At 56.2% G+C, this 17,734-nt stretch overlaps 2 protein-coding genes across 8 annotated transcripts; both read right to left on the minus strand.

Annotated features, from left to right (window-relative positions):
- Window positions 1-8: 8 nt before the first annotated feature.
- On the minus strand, window positions 9-9,923 carry LZTS2 (leucine zipper tumor suppressor 2). 6 transcript variants are annotated; one of them, XM_043475697.1, is made up of 5 exons: window positions 9,810-9,923; window positions 4,184-4,633; window positions 2,903-3,565; window positions 2,116-2,373; window positions 9-1,348 (listed from the first exon to the last, which is right to left on the minus strand). In XM_043475697.1, exons 2-5 carry the CDS (start codon window positions 4,589-4,591, stop codon window positions 665-667), a joined length of 2,013 nt encoding a protein of 670 aa, XP_043331632.1. In that variant the 5' UTR covers window positions 4,592-4,633; window positions 9,810-9,923; the 3' UTR covers window positions 9-664. The 6 variants fall into 6 exon arrangements, with proteins under 6 accessions (XP_043331632.1, XP_043331635.1, XP_043331637.1 ...); XM_043475700.1 differs by having other exon boundaries at window positions 9,820-9,910; XM_043475702.1 differs by lacking the exon at window positions 9,810-9,923 and adding an exon at window positions 7,059-7,195 and having other exon boundaries at window positions 2,918-3,565.
- Window positions 9,924-12,297: 2,374 nt separating this feature from the next.
- TWNK (twinkle mtDNA helicase) lies at window positions 12,298-17,690 on the minus strand. Of its 2 annotated transcripts, XM_043475695.1 has the most exons (6): window positions 17,325-17,684; window positions 15,871-15,997; window positions 15,438-15,678; window positions 15,197-15,304; window positions 14,754-14,895; window positions 12,298-13,546 (listed from the first exon to the last, which is right to left on the minus strand). In XM_043475695.1, the coding sequence occupies exons 3-6, from the start codon at window positions 15,557-15,559 to the stop codon at window positions 13,226-13,228; spliced, it is 693 nt and encodes a 230-aa protein (XP_043331630.1). In that variant the 5' UTR covers window positions 15,560-15,678; window positions 15,871-15,997; window positions 17,325-17,684; the 3' UTR covers window positions 12,298-13,225. The 2 variants fall into 2 exon arrangements, with proteins under 2 accessions (XP_043331630.1, XP_043331629.1); XM_043475694.1 differs by having other exon boundaries at window positions 15,871-17,690.
- Window positions 17,691-17,734: the final 44 nt, after the last annotated feature.

Genomic DNA, 17,734 nt, shown 5'->3' on the forward strand with positions numbered 1-17,734 from the left:
CACTCATCTTTTTTTAAAAACAAAAATTTTAATTTTTTTCTTTGGGTTTGTACAAGAAATTTACAATGTGAAAAATATACAAGTGAAAAACGAGGCCAAAAACCTGGATATGGGGAGGGGCCACTTGGTCACAAACACAAATAAACATTTCTGAGTTCTTCCTTTGGTCTGACTACAGCCCCTTCTCCCCAGGAGAGGGGTTGCAGAGCTGGGACCTGGGGATCAGACCCCAGTCCCAGCCCTGTTCCCCAACATGGGCGGGGTTGGGGGCAGGCACATCTGGAGCAGCTGGCGCTATATGGCTCGCTCTAGCTTTGGGATGGTGGGGAGAACGTGGAGATGAGGGAGCCCCTTCCTTTTCTGAGCCCCCTGGCTGAGTAGGCTGGGAGCGCTGGGGGGGTGTGGGGTTGGCAAAGTAGCAATGGCAGTATTTGGGGAGTGAATGAAATAGGTAGAGTGAGTAGGAGCCTTTGGGTGACAGTGAACACGGGGACCTTCAGGGAGTCTGATCCAAGTCATCGGGCAGCCCTGAGTCCTTGGCAGAGGCCCAGAGGCCTGCATCCCAGGGACTAAAGGCCCTTGGGCCCTCAGACTTTGGGGCCCTCGGTGGATCTGAGGCTGCCTGCTTTCAGTAGACCTCCGTGCAGAGGGGGGAGCTAAGGCCCTAGATTTCAGTGGCAGTGATCTCCTCCAGGCAGATGCAGGGCGCTGGCTCCGCCAGGCCCAGGTCTGCGAGTTCCCGGGCCTCCAGCTCCAGACTGAGCTGCTGCAGCTCCTGCTCCAGCTGCCGGTTACGTCGGTACATCTGGATGTAGTTGTGCTGCAGCTGCTTCTGGTAGCGGATCACCTGCTCCTTCTCTGCCTGCCAGGCCAGCCGCTCCCCCTCAAAGCTGTCCCGCTGCTCCTCGCCTCGCCGCCGCTCCCGCTGTAGCTCTGCCCGGAGCCGCTCCACCTGGGCCCGCAGGCTGCCCCCGACCCCGGCGGCGGCCCGCTGTGCCTTGGCCTCATCACTCTCTGCCAGGAGGAATGGGTCAGCAGTGGCAGGTGGCACAGGGGGTTCCCGGAGTCCAGCGGCCTCACTGTCCAACTGCCCAGCTTTCTCCCGCAGCCGCTCAGCCTCTTGACGGTGCCGCTGCAGCTCCTGGGAACAGGCCTCCAGCTCCAGTTCCCGTGTTCGGGCTGCCTCCTGGAGGCCCCGTGCCCGGCCCTCGCTGACCCGAAGCGCTGCCCGGGCCTCCCGCAGTGCCACGCGCAGGGCCACCAGCTCGCTGCCCTTCTGTACCAGCTCTGCCTGAGATTCCTTCAATTGCTGCTTCAGCAGGGAGATCTCACCCGACTTCTGGCACACCTAGGGGTAGGAGACAGTTGGAAAAGATGGTGAGAAGGTTCTCCCAGGTGGCCAGGCCCTGACATCAAGCTGGGCATTTGGGGAGAGCCAGTTTGATCACTGTACCTATTTTACAGATGAAGACACTGAGGCAGCTAAGGTGGAATATAGGCCCAGATCTTCTGGTTTCAAAGCTGGGGTCTTTATACCATCATGAAGCACCAGCTTCATGCGGGTTTGGCAGGAGTGGAAGCAGCAAAGGGCAGTGCCTGCATTTCCAGTTGGGAGGCACTACAGTGTCTTGGTGGAAAGCACAGACACTAGAGCCAGACTGCCTGGGTTCAGATCTCAGCTCTGCCACTGACTAGGTGTGATCTCAGGCTCCATCCCTTCTGGGTCTCATTTTCCTCACTGATGAAATGAGGGTGTGAACAGCACCCAATTCACAGGGTTATTACAAGGATTAGATGATACTCTACGTTACATGCTTCGAGTAGCAGTACCTGTCAAGGAACAAGCACTACATTCTCATTATTGGTGGGAAGGCAGTGGATGGGAGTGTCACTGGCTACCTGAGCACTTAGAGCAGAACCATGAGGAGACCAAATGTGAAGGCCCCCAAGGAGACCCATACCCAGAAGGGAGGTCAGAGGGGGGAGCCTCATCTCACAAAGTGAGGAAGGGGAGGCCCTCTGGAGATGGCACGAGGGGATGTGGCTGGGCCCCTCCTTTCGAGGCTTACCCCCTCACTGAAGGCCCTGCTCCCTGCCCCTCCTGGTACAGCTCACCTCCCACTTGGTCTCCTCCAGCCGTGGCCCGAGCTCCCGTTGCTCCCTCTCGAAGGCGGCGCAGCGCCGCTCCAGCTGCTCGCGTTCCTGCAGCAGCTGCGCGAAGTCGTCCTGTAGCTGCCGCTTCTCCTGCTGCAGCTGGAACACCTGAAGCTGCAGCAGCTGTTGGGCCCGCTGGGCCCGCTGGGCCTGGGCCACGCCATCCTCTCGCAGAGCCTCTCGCTCACGGGGCCAGTGCCGCTGCCGCTCCTCGTACACCTGCAGGCGAGAGGGCAGGCCTGGGTCCCGGAGGCTCCCCCACACCTCCAACCCTGACCACCCCCAGCGCCCCAGTCACCAACTGCCCTGGTGGCCCACTGTCCTGGGCTCAGGGAAGATGGATTCAACAGTGACAATAATTAGGATACCGGCAGTAACAACTACTTTTATGAAAAGAAAGACAACAATAATAGCAAGCATGTGTGTGACACTTCCCAGGTGTCAGGCATTGATCTAAGCACTTTACACCCTTTGCCCTGCTTATTCCTCATGATAACCCTGGGGCCAGGAATATCCCCATTTATGATGAGGAAACTGAGACTCAGTACAACCGAGTAACGTGCTCAAGTCTGAAAGACAGTATATAGTGGTGCCATGTCCACCACTCTAAATTTTAAACCAGACAGCTGGGGTAGGGATGGGGGTCACCAGCCCAACACCTGCCTCTGAGCAGACAGAAATGCATCTTGTATGCCCAGCACCTGTGGATGTCCTGCCATGCCACCCCCATCACTGCCACTGACCACACCTGGCACATGGTCACCTCACTCTCGTCCAGACTGTCCCGCAGCTGCTGCAGCTCCGTCTCCCGGTCTCGGAGCTTTCCTTCCAGGACACAGTGCAGCAGGGCCTCGTCCGAAGGGGGTGGAGGGGGTGGGGGCGGTGGTGGGGAGCGTTCCCCACAAGAGCTGCTGTCAGGGGAGGCCCGGGGACCGCTGCCCAAGAGCCCCCCAGCCAAGCGACCCCCCAGGGAGCCTGTGCTCTTGCTGGAGGAAGAACGGCCGCTGTCTGAGTGGGAAGGCCCAGTGGGGGCTCCTCGGGCTGGCCCCGGCAGGGCACCCCGCCCAGGGCCGTGGGAGGGCAGGTGCCCGCCTGGGGAGTTGGTAGCCGGCTCGGCACCCCCGGTGCTGTAAGTGGGCAAGCTGGACAATGAGTTTCGGCCGGAGTCAGACAGAGTCCCCGATGGGCAGCCGCTGGCCCAGCCACTCAGTATCAGGGGTTTGTCAGCAGCCGAGGAGGAGGAGGAAGAGGAGGAGGAGGCCGGGCCCCCGAACAGCTGCGTTAGGCTGCCTTGGCTCCCCGACGGTCCGGTGGCCCGAGGACCCAGGAAGCTAGGTAGGGATGGTACCCCTCGAGGTTTGGGCAGCACTGGCTTGAAGGCTGTTGGGCGGATCACAATTTTCTCCATGTTCTGAAATAAGGTGCCATTTGACAATGGGGATGAGCCGCCCAATCTCTCGAAGCCCTTATCACACTCCCTGCCCTCCCATCCAGGGCCCCCAACCCCCATATAGTAATAACAATTGCTACCACTGGCTGAGGGCCTCCTGTGTCAGCTTTACTTATGTCAGGCAACTTAAAATGTACCTCTCAGGTAATTACAAAATCCATGCAAGCAAAATATTATCACTATCGCATACATAGATGAGGAAATGGAGGCTGAGGGAGTTACAGGCCTTGCTCAAATGCAAACACACAGTAGTTATATAGAACAGTATTTCTAAGAAGCTAACATTTATTGAGTACCTATTATGTGCCAGGCACTAGGCTAAACACTTCACACATATTATTAGATTTAATTCTCACAACAATCCTATGAGAGTTGACCTGTTACCTCCATTTTACAAACACAGAAACTGAGGCTCAGAAAGGTTAAATGACTTCCCTGAGTGAGGTAGAGCTGGGATGAGAACCCAAGTCTGGTGAATCTGGAGCCCATACTCCTTCCTATAAATAGGTCTCCAAATTTCAGCTTCTCCAGGGGACCTCTGATTCCACCCAGACCCTCAAAGGAAGGGCTGGTCCTCACCTTCTCTAGTTTTCCAGAGACAGGGATGAGCTTTGGTGGGGGACCACGGAGGTGGGCATTGCGTGCCCGCTGCTCTCGGGCATCTTCAAGGTCACTGCTTGGGCTGGGGGGTGACTCTGTCCGGAAGTCCTCATTGACGTAGGTAAAGTTGGTACCAGGGACAGCCTTCCTGGGGGGCACAGCTGGGCACAGTGGCTCCTGTGCCTCGTAGCCGCCCCGCAACAGCCCATCCTGCTGGCGGAAGAAGGTGGGTCCAGGGGGACCATGGTGGCGAGGAGGAGCCGGCCCCCCAGGGCAGGGCCGGCCTGAGATGAGGCTGCTCACGCTGCCCATGGCTGGTGCTTGTGGGGCAGTAGTGGCCTCAGGAGCGGGTTCCAGGGGCACTGGCAGTGTCTGCACAATGGCCATGGCAGCAGAGGCTCAGGCCTGGCCAAGGGCCTCCAGGGAAACCTGTGAGCAGGGAAGTGGCATCTGAGTCTCTCCATCTTGAGCTCCCTCCTTGTATAAAGTCCTGAGTCCCTCCTGGTCCTTAGTCTCAGGTCAAACAGTCCACCCGAAATCAGTGAAAAGCACTGATATCCTCCCTCTAACACATCCCCTCTTGCATCTTGGCAAGAACCTCCATCCTCCCTGGGTCCCAGACCACCGCTCAATTCTGGTCTGAATAGGGCTGAGGACTGAATCTATCAAGCAGGGATGATGAGGGAATGGGGGTCCCACAGAGGCCAGGAATCAGGGAGGGAGCCCTCTGTACCAGCTCCCAGCACTGGTCCCTGGCCCCCTGGGACAAGTGGACTCATTAGATGCAGTCTGGGCAAACTCAGGGGTGCAGTCAGCAACTCAACTGGTAATTAGGGAACAAAGAGCTAAGGCCAGGCAGTGCCCAGCCTCACCCAGCTGGGCCTCAGTTTCTCCCAGACAGAGAGACGGCAAGGGTGGAGCTGGTCAAACAAGAACCAGAGCTCTTAGGGAGCCCACAGGTGCCCTCTGGGGTCTCCTGCTTTCCGGAGGTGGATGCAGGCTTATGCCTATTTCCATGACAATTCCTAGCCTCACCGCACCCAGTCAGTCAGGCCTAAAGAAGCCTCCACAGGCCCACTGCCAACCTCTATGAAACCTTTTAGCTTTCGACATTCCCCAGAGTAACTCCAAAGGGATGAGGATAGAGGCTCTACCATCACCTCTGGCAGCTGCTCCAGGGAAGAGGGCTCCACCTCCCCAGGCCCTGCTCCTTCCTGGAAGGGGATAGCAAGCCTCCACCCGGAACTCCCTCCCCAGTCCTGAGGCTGAAGACCAGGACTCAGGCATCTGCTGAAGTCATCATGCAGAGCGGGGGCCAAGAAGTGGACAGAGAACTGCGTAGGAGTAGGAGTGTATGCACTTATTTGTGCGTGTGAAACTGTGCACAAGAACATGAACATGAGCACTGTGTGTGAAAACATGAGTGTATGCAAGTACATGTATGTTTGAATAGATGTATCAATACATTCAGATATATACATGTACATATATATGAACTCATATGGGCATACCTTACAACAATCTGTGCAACTCTCTCAGAAAGTATGTGAAAATTATAAATGCATACATTAGTGAATCTGTGATGTATGAGTGTGACTATGTCAGAGAATGGTTTGATGTCCATTCATATATACATGAGTTTATGTATCCTACACAAGTGTGTGAACAGGAAACAGTGCACAAGTGTGTACAGAGTGTTGTGTGTGCATGTGAGAGGGTGAGAGTCTGGGTGGCACGCAGGGCCAAATGGGTGAGTGGGAGCCTGGTTTTTGTCACTCACTGGAGTGTGTGGAGAGGAGAGACATTATTTTTTGCTTGATCTGCTCTCCTTCATTCTTGCTGGTGTTCCGTTAAGTCCACCCTCCCCCACCTCCCCGCTCAAGTCAAAATATCTGGAGGAAGGTGTCCAGACTGAGGGAGGAGGAGCTGGGAGCCAGGGGTGGGGGTGACTGGTGCCCTTGGAGCAGGGGTGGGGACTGAGTCCACCCCACAAATGCCAGACCTGAGCAAAGACGAAAGAACACCCCCTCCTCTGCCCTCTCCCAGACCATCCAGGGCATGCAGGAAACCGTGGGGAAGGGGCTTCCCTAAGGGGCCAAGAGGGCTGGCATCTCGGTGTGTTTCCCCACTTCAGTGAACATACAGAAAGTGGAAACTGAGGGGAGGAGACAGAGATTCAGACAGGGACCCAAAAGACAAGAGACAAAGACGAAGAGCGGCTCCAGGGTCAGGCGGACCCAGTGAGCCGGGGTCCCCGCGAAGCCAGGGGCCCCTAAACCGAGAAGAGACGCTGAGCTGGGCCCTGAGAGCCAGACACCCACGGAGCCAAAGCCAGGCGCCTGGAAAGCCAGGCCCAGCCAGCCCGGCTCCCGCTCTTGGAGCCCGAGAGAAAAGGAGGGGCAAGTGGAGGCTCCATTTTGAGAAATGCGTTTGTGGCTGTGGGAAGGGAACCCCTCGCACTCCCAACATCCTTGAGAAACGGCTCCGGTACAGCACACACTGCCCTGCTCGGTGGGCCGGGGGCGGTTGAGGGCTGGATCCAGCCGGGGCCCGAGGGAGGTCTGGCCGAGGTCCGAGTTTCCCACAGACCTGTTTTGGGGGCAGAAGAGTTCGGGAAAGTCTCCCCCTCACCAAACTCCAGGACCATCCAGCGGGATCAAGTCTGGGATCACGAGTTTCCATTACGAGACAGGAAGCCGGGAGCCCCCAATCCGCCCTCTGGAGTTCATCCCCCTCCTTCCGCCTCTTCCAGAAAGTGGGGGCAGCTGTGGAATGCGGCCTCCCCACGGGACCTCCGCCGCGCAGAAGTTGGGGGCGCCCCCAGGTCGCCTCCCAGCCCCGGCCCCCCCCTCACCTCCACCGCGCCGCTCCATGCTCAGCCCCGGGCCGCCCCCAGCGCTCCACCGGCGCGCCGCCCGGCTCCAGCCTGCCGCGCGCCGCCACTCGGAGCGGCAGGGTCCGACCCGGCCCCGCCTCCGCGGCGCCCCCGGCCCGGCCCGGCCCGGCCCCCGCCCGGCCCAAGTGGGCGGTGCAGCGCGGGGGAGGGTCCGAGGAGTGACCCCGCCCCCGGGGCGCGGACACGCGCAGGCACCCGGCGTCACGCGTGTCCGGCGGGGCGCACGCTGGAGCTACGCAGCGGGACTCAGATTCCCTCCCTCCGAGGCGCGATGACTGTGTGTCTGGGGCTCGGTCGGCTCAGGACTAGGCGACGGCGAATTACCCTCTACCCCTACTTGGGCCCCGGGGCCAGCGGCAGCTGGTCATTGTTCGAGCACAAAGGGCCAGGCGCCGCGGCGGCCGCCCTTCCCCCTCCGCTCCTCCAGTCGATGCCTCACCCCCAGGCACACTCTCCGGCTTCAGAGTCCAGAGAGGGAGGTTGAGGGTCACCTGCACCCAACTCTGGGCCCTGCGTCCCGGCACAAGTCGGGGGCCGACGCTTGGTGGGTGCCTGCCCCACCCCCAGCGGCTTGCAGAAGGCACGCTAGGATTTGCGGAGGCGGCGCCACCTGGCGGCCCGTTCAGAGAACACACCCAGCCACCCCCAACCTTGGGGGGCCCCTACCCTTCTCCCCAGTGCTGTACTCCCTCTCCGGAAAGCCCAGGCCTTCCTCGAGCACGGTTCTTTGCTCCTCAACCTTCCCTCAGAGTCATTTGCTAAGAGGTCAGTACTCACAGAGAGACGTCCCCTGGGCCCCCAAAAGTCACCCCAGTGGGTGAGCTGGTCCAAACCTACAGGCCAAGCTTACGCCAGCCTCACAGCAGACAACGTTCCACTGTCTTCTCAGGGTCAGGGATACTCTCACCCTCTGGCAAACAACAATCTAAACACCCACACGACCTTTCCCACATTCAGTCTCAGACACAATCACTCAGTCTGTCTGGTACATCAGAAGGTTCCATGTCCCTTCTTTCCATAATCAGGCCAACTCAGAGATACACTCGGTGTGACGGCTAGTTGTGCATAAGCTTTCACAGCTCAAGTTCCTTTGCACCCAGTCACAATCTTGAATATACTTGTCTCTCAAGCATTTTTCACACTATGACAGTCTTTTTCACAGTCACAAAGACAACTTCTTAAACATACACGTCGTATTTCACAAACATTTTATCACACAGACTTTCCCATAGGGGTCTCTGTGACCTAGCCAGGTCAGCTGATGCCCGCATCCCTGGGCAAGGACAGCCTCCTGCCCCCTAACCCCGCCCCCCAGAACTGAGGCCTGCCAGAGCTCCTCTGCCCCAGGAAGGAGCATTCCCCCCCACCCCCCACCCTTCCAGGCCGCAGCCTGGCCGGCTCTCAGCTCTATTTTTAGCTCCATGGAAAGAGTTGTTTTCTTTCTTTTTCCCTGGAAAGGGAAACATAGCCCAGCCACCCTCAGGCTCACCCTAGACCCTCTTGCCTCACAAGTACAGACTGAGCCCCACCCCCATAGAGACCCCCTCTTCTGGCCTTGCCCTGATCCCAGCCTCCTGGGGCACCAGGAGCCTCCTCCCCTTTCTGGCAGCTTGCCCAGAAGCTCAGGCAGCAGCTGGGCTCAGCGTGTGTGTAGGGGCGGGGGGAGGGAGGCCGAGGGCCGCTGCCCACTCACTCACTCGCTGAGGGGAGGGGGCCGTGCTCCCTTCTATCAGAGGGAGATAGGCCCACTCTGGTATAGACAGGATGTGTACCGTCATGCATTCTTTGGGGAAGGGGGGCTCCCACTCTTGCGTGAGTGGGCTTTCTGCTCCTACTTTGAGGGGAGGAGCTCGCAGTTCCGCAAGGAGGAGTGTAGTAAGAAAGGGGACCCACAGGCGCTCGCGCAGCTGCTCCCCGGGGCTCGAGGTCCCGGCGGAGGCTGCTGTACACTGCCATGCAGAATTGCGCCCCCCTCGGGTACCTTCAGGAATGGAGGCAACATGTTCCGGAGAAGGAAGGTGAGGAGCCCAGGTAACCAACCCTCCCAGGTAGTCCTCCTGCGCTACCCCAACTCCAGGGGGCGTTGTGCTCCCATTCCTGGGGAAGGGCTTATCCCCTCCAAGTGGAGAGTGGAATACAGCCCGGCAAGGTATCTTTCAAACTCGCTTAGTATGGGGGAGGGAGGTTCCCGCCGCGAGGCTCCCCCAGTACAGCCCATGGGTCTGCGAAGCGATCACGTGCTCCACGCCTGTTTACGTCTTAGTCTTCACCTGCGGGCAGCAGGGAAGCCGGAACCTCCGGAGGCGTCCCACCTGGCCCGCCCCCGTCCGCGGTCACTGGGCGGCCCTTTTCTCCCACCCTCGTCAAGTACGCGACGGCAGCACACCCTGCCCGCTGGGGCTCCGCGCGGGCCAGCGGCGTTGATCCGCCGACAGCAAGCGAAACTCTATGAGCGCGTCCGTCCCGCAGTGCACGTGTATTCGGGTGTCTCCAGTACGCGCGTGGGTCTGTGTGCACGTTTGTGTGCGCCCGTCGGTGTGAGTTTTCGTGTACGTTCCCTGTTCAGACTCTTCGCCCGCGGACCCTGGACTGAAGACCCGTCTCTGCACCCCAATCCCCCGCTTCCCGGGACTGGGAAAGTTCACTCCGGGGCGGGGGTGTGCAGGAGGCGAGAGTTCCTACACCGCCGCGGCGCCCCCACTCACTCACCCAGCGCTACCTGAACCGCCGTTCCAGCTCCCGCCGGGCTCCTGATCCAGGGCCGGCACCTCCTGGCCGCAGATTCGCCGGCTCTCCAGCGCGCTCGGCCCGGGCTTGGTGGAGGGGGCGGGGCGGCTGAAGCCGCGCCCCCGACCAAGGCAGGGGAGTGGTCTGCCCAGCACCCCCTCAGCAGCCGATCTGGTACCCTGCCAAGCAGTGTCGCGACGGTGGCCCAAGACTGCCCCTCGGACTTCTGACTTCGCAGCTTCTGGAACTGGCTTTTGATTTAGGAAGGGGCCAGCGGCGCCACAGCTAAGCTAAGCTACCTGGCTGCCCTAACCAAGTTGGCTATAGGGCTTTACTGCCACCATCCTCTGGTCAGTAGGGAGCCCAGCCTGGTCCACTCTCGGCCCACTCCCCAGACACAGGGAAAACCCCTGGGAAGCAGACAAAGAAAGCTCGGATTTCACCAAAACAGACCCCGCCCTTTCTCACACACACCTCTGAGGTTGGGGCTGCTCAAGCAGAACCAACACTTCCCCCTCCCCTGGAGTAGGTGTCTGCCCAGGTGAGCAGGCTTGCCAGTTCTGACCCCCCACAGAGGGTGGCCAGGCTTCTCTTAGATTTATAAAGTTCCACCCACAGGCACAAACAGGAAGTTGACCTGTACTGCACCAAAGGCTCCCTCCCTCCATGGCACCCAAGGCAGCCTGTGGGAGGGCAGACCGTGATGTCTACAGGTATCTGGGTCATGTCTGCAGCCTGAGTACTTGGGCAGCAGGAGTCCTTTGAGTTGAGTCTCTACTCGGACCCATCCCCAGTGAAGGGATGGAGGACCAAAGCTGCCCCCTCATAGCCAAGTGGGTTAGTGAATCTGAGGACAAGGCTGCAGATCCAGCTGGATTCTACTGGGCCAGGCTGTCCCTCAACTCTGAGGAAGATTCCAGTTGGGCACAGGCTGAGTACTGGTTCTAGCCCAGGCAGTTTGCCTCAATCTACTTTGGCGGGGTACAGAAACAGTGACTCGCAGGGACCTTACATAGGACCCAGGGATTAACTGCTACTTTCTGGGCTCCAGGGGCTCCTGAAATACTTTGGGCTAATTTTCACATGAGGAGTTTAAGACAGGTGTGGAATGAAATGTGTGTGTGTAGGGGGTGGGGCTGGGGGATCATTAGCTTCCCCTCCCCCCACCATTCTGGTTTGCTCTGTGTGGGCTGTCTGCTAGGAGGGTGGGGCAAGACAGGCAAGTGTGTATCTATCCCTCTATCCCCAATTCATAGACCTCATAAAAGTCCCCTAATGGAAATCCCTGAAGGATTTCCTGAGCACAGAAGACCAGAATGTGGAACCCACATCCTTATAGGTAGGATTGACCTGGTAGTGTGCATCTGGAAGGCATGGCTGACGTTCAACGTTATAGACCCTAGATGAGGCCTAGACCAGCCAGCGGCTGGGAATGATTACTGCAGGATTAGGAGGCCTGGCTCCAGCTAGTCTGGGAGAGACCCCCAAGAAGGGAGGCCCTGGAGGAGGTCCCCCTCCTCCCCCCAGAGAACAGCTTTGTTCCAGGGTCTTTCAGGAGACAATTGTAGTCACAGTTCTCACACACAACAGACCAGAGACCCCAAACCATTCCACAGGGTTCTAGACCTCCCTCTTAGGTTGACAGGGAATGCTTCATAAGGCAGCCTTGCTTCCAGGAAGCAGGACATCCCCCCCTCCCCCCCCTTCCCCCGCAATACCCCCTTCCTTAACAAAAGGCTTCTCCCCAGCCCTAGAACATCTTGCATTCTCACTACTCTTGCAGGCAAATCTAAAGGGAAACAGACTTCAGAATATCAGAGGAAGTAACATGGGAAAGTGTTATTATTTAGCAATATTTCTGACATGGTCTCTTTCTGCATAAGTTATTTTACTGATCTCCTTCAGAGTATCTTAAAAACAAGGAGTCCTGCACCTCTCCTGAAACCTCCAGAATCAGAAATGCCTGTGTGTCAGGATTGGGGGAAGAGGAGGGCCTAGGTTCTGCATTTTTAAACAAGAGACCGAGTTCTAACACACACTAACATAGGAGAAACCCGGAGAGGGTACAAGGAGAGGGAAATGGAAGTGGGTGGGGAGCAGATAAGAATATGCTGAGCCTGAATCCACAATGATTGAGGCCACTGAGTGACTCATATCACAGAGGGACAGCTGGTCAGGCAAGGTCTTAGGCATGGGGCCCAGTGACCCACACCTCTGCCAGGGATCACATGGAGATCCTCAGGGAAGACAGGGATAAAGAAGCAGCATCCTATCTTCCCTAGGCCGTGAAGAGGTCTAAGGGTGTGCATGCATGCAGATCCTGCTTTCTTGGGAGCATGCAGCTCAGATGGAGTGGGGGAGGGGACCTATCCATTCCCAATTCAAAAAGTGAGAGGAAAATTCAGTTCAAGGAAAATCCAGTTAAAGACTAGGGAGACACCTGGTGGTCAAATAAGAAAAAGAGTAACAAAGGCAATAGAAAAAATATATATATTTTCTTTTTTTTTTTCAGTAAAACTGGAAAAGGCTCTACAAAAAGTCATGATTGCATCCACTCCAGTAGTCCCAGGCAGCATACCATGGGATGAGTGTGTAGGTGGCAGGCACTCACGGCTCCATTCCATGGCTCTCTTCCAGACTTCCACCTTTGTAGCTAGCCCTGGTATTATTAATACAAGGGTGAAGCACCTAGATCAGATGGTACTAAGCACCACTTCAGGGAAGGCTTCAGAGTGGTGGGTAGAGGAGTTTGGTGTCTACCATGTCACCCCTTGGCTCTGAAAGCCTGGGCTGCAGTTCTGGCAAGAAGTTCCCCTATTCCCCTACAGGTTCAGGGAGCCTGACCCCCCTGCTTTGACCTCAACTTGCTCGTTCTCACCTCAGGGCCTCTGTATTTACTTTTCCCTCTGCCTGGATTTCTTTCTCCACATGTTCACATGGCTCAGTCGTAGTTCTTTAGAGGTCCCAGCTCAAATGTCCTCTGCTCAGAGATACCTTTTCAAATCTTACTCTAAACTAGCCTGTAAGCACTATCACATTACTCTATTTTTCTCCTTGAGAGCATTTTTTCACTATTGAGAACTATGTTTTGTGTGTGTTTGCTCATTGCTTGTCTCTTCTACTAGATTATAGGTTCCATGGGAGCAGGGACCTCATCTATCTTGTCAGTGCTATATTCCCAGAATCTAGAACCAAGCCCAGCACATAGTAGGTTCTCAAATATTTGCTAAATTGAATTCTCTCACAATGAAACCATTCCCTATGCTAGGCCCCTCAGACTAAGACAGGGGCCCATAGCTCACAACTACAGGACAGAGGCAGCCCTAGCAGAGGACTAAGAATCTCTACCCCCAGACTGTCCTGCTAAGCTTGTTTCAATGCCCAGCTCTGCAGTGTCTTCATCTTGAAGGCTTGGAGAAGTCTGGATGGTTGGGGTTGCGGGCCTGGTTGGAACAAGTGTCAGAGATCTGGGGCATAGCCCCCTTTTTGCCAGAAGAGGGTTTTTTGGCCACTAGTCCATTGTCATCCTTGATCTTCTTGAGCCGGGCCTTGCTCTTTGGTGGTATGGAGAAGGTGAGAGAACTCTTGTTGAATTCAAGTGGGAAGACACCTACATCTCCATCAAAGCGGTTCTTGGACACCTGCAGATACCGTTTCCCTGGCCCAGTTACCAGTTTCCTGTCCTGCAGGATCAGAACGTTGTCTGCTTCCTGGCTTGCCTGGGGGATAAGGGACAGAAGGAAGAAGGAGCAAGAAGATATATGAGAGAAGCACAAAGGAAGGCTGAGTGTGCAGGAATAGCAAGAATGTGGTAAGGAAAAAGTACTTCCCCTGTCACCAAAGCTCTCTGAACTACTGACCAAAATGCTGGGGTCACTTGAGTATTTTAGTTCCCTGACAACCCTGTTGCTGTCCCAGATTGTGTACATGCTGTTCCCTCTGCTGCGAACACGTCTGGCTCCTTGGCTTGCTACCTCACTCAACCTGAGCTCCTTATCATTTAGGTCCCAGTCTAAATGTCTCACTTCCCTGGAGAGAACATTCTGGATACCCATAAATAAAAAAGGCACCAGCATCTTTCCACTTCTATCATTCTTTTCCCCAGTTCCATGTCCGTTTCATCATGACACATAGTTTGCGTTCCTTGCCCTGTCTTCCTTGTGCCCAGCCCAGGCCTGGCACGTAATAGGCACTCACTCCGTGTCCCATGGAAGCTCCAGGATCCCAGGCTGGTCCTGCTGCCCAGAGGGCCCTCCCACTTACTTGCTTATTTCATACCTATTGTTGCCAAAACCCAACCCAACCTTTGTTGACACCTCTTCTAGAAGTCTCCCCAGATGTCCCAGGCTGACTCAGATGCCTTTTCTCCCCAAATACCTGTGCTGCCTATCACAGTTCTTAGTATTATCAAAGTGAAACTCGCTCAGTAATGTCCGACTCTTTGCCACCCCATGGACTATACAGTCCACGGAATTCTCCAGGCCAGAATACTGGAGTAGGTAGCCTTTCCCTTCTCTAGGGGATCTTCCCAACCTAGGGATTGAACCCAAGTCTCCCATGATGCAAGCGGATTCTTTACCAGCTGAGCCACAAGGGAAGCCCCAAGTATTATCATATTGAGTTGTAATCACTGTCTTCGTTTTTTTTGTGCTGTGCTATATGGCATGTGGGATCTTAGTTCCCTGACCAGGTCTCCAACCCTTGCTCCTTGCATTGGAAGCACAGTCTTCACCACTGCACCACCAGGGAAGTCCCTCATTGTCTTATTCTAGCACATGTATTCTTCATGTTATGACTCCAGAGACAGCTGCCTCCTGCCTGTTCCACACGGGTAGTCAAGATGATTTAAGACTGAATGAGGGCTGTCCCTGGTCATACCTGCCCCCTCTACTCTCCATAGCTTGAGATCTTCTAAAGTCCACTTACTTTGGCTGAGCCAAAAATGGATGCTGTCTGTAGTTCTTTATCATCATCCTCTTTTCGGGGATGAATGACCAGTGTTACATGGCAGCTACTGTCTGTTGCAAACTTCCGAAAGGCCCCGACAATGTAGTCTTGAGCTGCAATCCTGCCCAACAAAGCAAAGAGGTTATCAGACACAGAAGGACAAGAATGAACGCATACTCCTGGTTCGTTCACATCTTACCACAACATCACTCTACTTCCTTTTACCCAAGGACTCACACTTAAATTCCTGTCCACACTTACCACTGTCATACTGCACACCTCTATAAAGACAGAAATACATATAGAGAGCTATGTGCCTGCACATATGTCAGAAAACAAGAGTACAGTGTTTACCCAGAGGCCAGCTGCCTGAGAAGATGTGTGTTTAAGTGGGTTACAGCTAGACAAGAGGAGGATGTCACCTGTCTGTGGACAGCTGCTCATGACCCATCATGAACTGCAGATTGTCGATGACCACATGACAAATGTCGTAAACATAGACTGCATGTTGCATTGTGTCTATTACAGTCCTGGGAAGAAGAAGAGACAATGAATTCAAGAGTCAGTTACAAGTAATATCTAGACCATGGCAGTCTGAAGACTGTTGGGAGTCTGTTCTTCTGCCCTCCTGTTCTTTGAAAGCCCCAGGCCTGGAAACCTCACCTGATGCTCTGTTGCCCATGAAAAGTCATGAAATAGAGGGGCAAGTCCTCAAAGCGGTCAGCCCACTCATCATATTTGTCGAGTTGCTCTTCTAGTCGTCCCACAGCGAACTGTGTCAGCATGACACGGGCTAGTCTCACGTTGCTGATCTCAAAGCTACCCCACAGCGTGTTCACTCCTTGGTTACACAAATCCAGGGCATACTCACTGATGAATGTTGTTTTTCCACTGCCTGTCGGCCCTGCACAGGGGTTGAACACAGACCTGGGTGAGGGAGTAAAGCCCTAACCTTGAAACCAAGATCCACAAGAAGCTTCAAAGTTGGGAGGGGAAGGCTCCTTTTAAACATTTACTATGGCCCAAACCCACATGCTTTAGTCATCTAATCCTCTGCCCCCAAACCCACCCAAGCAGTGAGTTCCCAAAGGGTTACCTGTGAAGACTGTCAGCTCGCCCTTCCGATGTCCCTTCAAGAGACGATTGAGGTCTGGGAAGCGGCTCCAGCGAACACCAGCTGCCTGCTCCACATTTGACAGTTCTCCTAGCACCTCCTCCCGAAGCTGCCGGAAAGACACGATAGACTTGTGCCAGGCGGGCAGGGCAGTACGCAGGATACGAGAAAGGTTTAAGCCTTGGTTCAGAGCCTCCAGAGGAGAGGGCTGCTGGTCCCCAGGCCGCACCAAGGAGCATCGTTTGGGGTTCAGTTTTCGGGCAAACAACTTGGCAGCTTCCCAGGACCGAAGGTCATTCCCCAGCCAGAGCACAACCCGTCGGAACTGTTCGAGGTAAGGAAGCAGGGCAGGGGGTAAGCAGGCTGTTCCTCGGGGTAGGGCTAGAGTGGGCAGCCCTGTGGACTGGCTCAAGGCCAGACTGTCCAGCTCACGACTCGTCAATACCACTTCAACATCTCGTCGACTGATCAGTGGTAACCCAAACAGGTTGTGGTAGGCACCAGGCCGGGGAATGGTGGTCTCCACATACTGCACCCCACCACCCTGGGTTTCGGCCCCTAGTAGCTTCAGGCCTCGCAATCCCAAACCTCCAGGGGAGAACCAAGGGAAGACAAGCCTTCGAGCAGGCCGCAGATAGCGCACGCTGAAACGCTTAAGTGTGTCATCTGTCACTTTGGTGAGGCCAAACATCATGCGAGCTAGCTGGGCCTCCTCTGGCTCAGGCAGCTCCCAGAGAGGTATGGCTCGGTCCCAGATCCTCCGGACCTCTTCACTGTCCTCAGCTTCTGGGGCCTCACTGAGTAGAACCCCTTCTCTGGCCCCATCCCCTTGCCCCTCCACGCCGGCCTGGAAGTCTTCCCAGCTCCCCTCTGCTAGGGTGGTCATGCAGAGAAAGCGGCCCGTGGTCTTGTCAATAAACAGGCTGAAAGAAGTGGCTGCAACAGTCTGGTCCTTGAGCTTTGAGGCCCCCACAAAAGGACTCGGTGCCCGCAGGCAGCTGTGTCCATCCTGGAAGGGGATCCCACGGGCCCGCAAATACTGGCGGATTTCAGTTGTGGTTACAGGCAACACTGGTGCCTCCAAGGCGGGAAGAGCCTCCTTCCTGTACCGTCTGCGAGGAGGGCCAGGGGCCAAGCTTCGGGGCAGGCCTCTCCGTCCCATCCACGCCCCACGCAGGGGCAGCAGGATGCGGAGGGGGTATCCGCTTCGGAGGAGGACCCACATTCCTACTCAAACGGAGGAAGTTACTGCTTGAAATGCCTTAGGTGCCTGGTTCGGGTGCCTTCACTACTAGGTCATACCCTAGGGACCCTGCACGCTGCTCTCTTCTCCCTCTGAATCCTCTTCAGCTCCTCTACATTGCCACCTTACATCCACGCCAGACGACTTTTTCACGTCCGCGTCCCTCTGGCCGGTCCCTCCGCAGCTATCTCACCTCTGCCACCTTCCGCGCCGCCCCTTCCTGACGCGGTTTCTCTCGATCATCTCCTCGCCGCTACCGACCCTCCTCTGCCCCTCTTCGTCGTCCTCATCTCTGCGGCCGTCTGTGTCCCTTCCGTGGTCCCTCTCCTCTGGGCCCCCTGCTAAAGGACCGCTCCACAGCTCCTCTCAAGGGGACTCCAGGCAACTAGAGTGTTGCTCCGCCGCTCCCGCCGAGGGGCGCCCGTTGTGCCTCCGCCGGGTGGCTTCCTCGGCTCCACGGCTAGGAGCTCCGCCGCTCCTGACCCCAGCCCCCGGGTCACCACTCTCGTCTAACCCCTATCGCCTGCAACATGGGTCACGCGAGCCACTAGTCGTGACTTCGGAAGCAAAACTGCCGCGATGCAAGTGTTACCGGAAGCGGAA

The sequence above is a fragment of the Cervus canadensis genome, chromosome 8 (genome assembly GCF_019320065.1).
Source record: "Cervus canadensis isolate Bull #8, Minnesota chromosome 8, ASM1932006v1, whole genome shotgun sequence".
Taxonomy (NCBI): domain Eukaryota; kingdom Metazoa; phylum Chordata; class Mammalia; order Artiodactyla; family Cervidae; genus Cervus; species Cervus canadensis.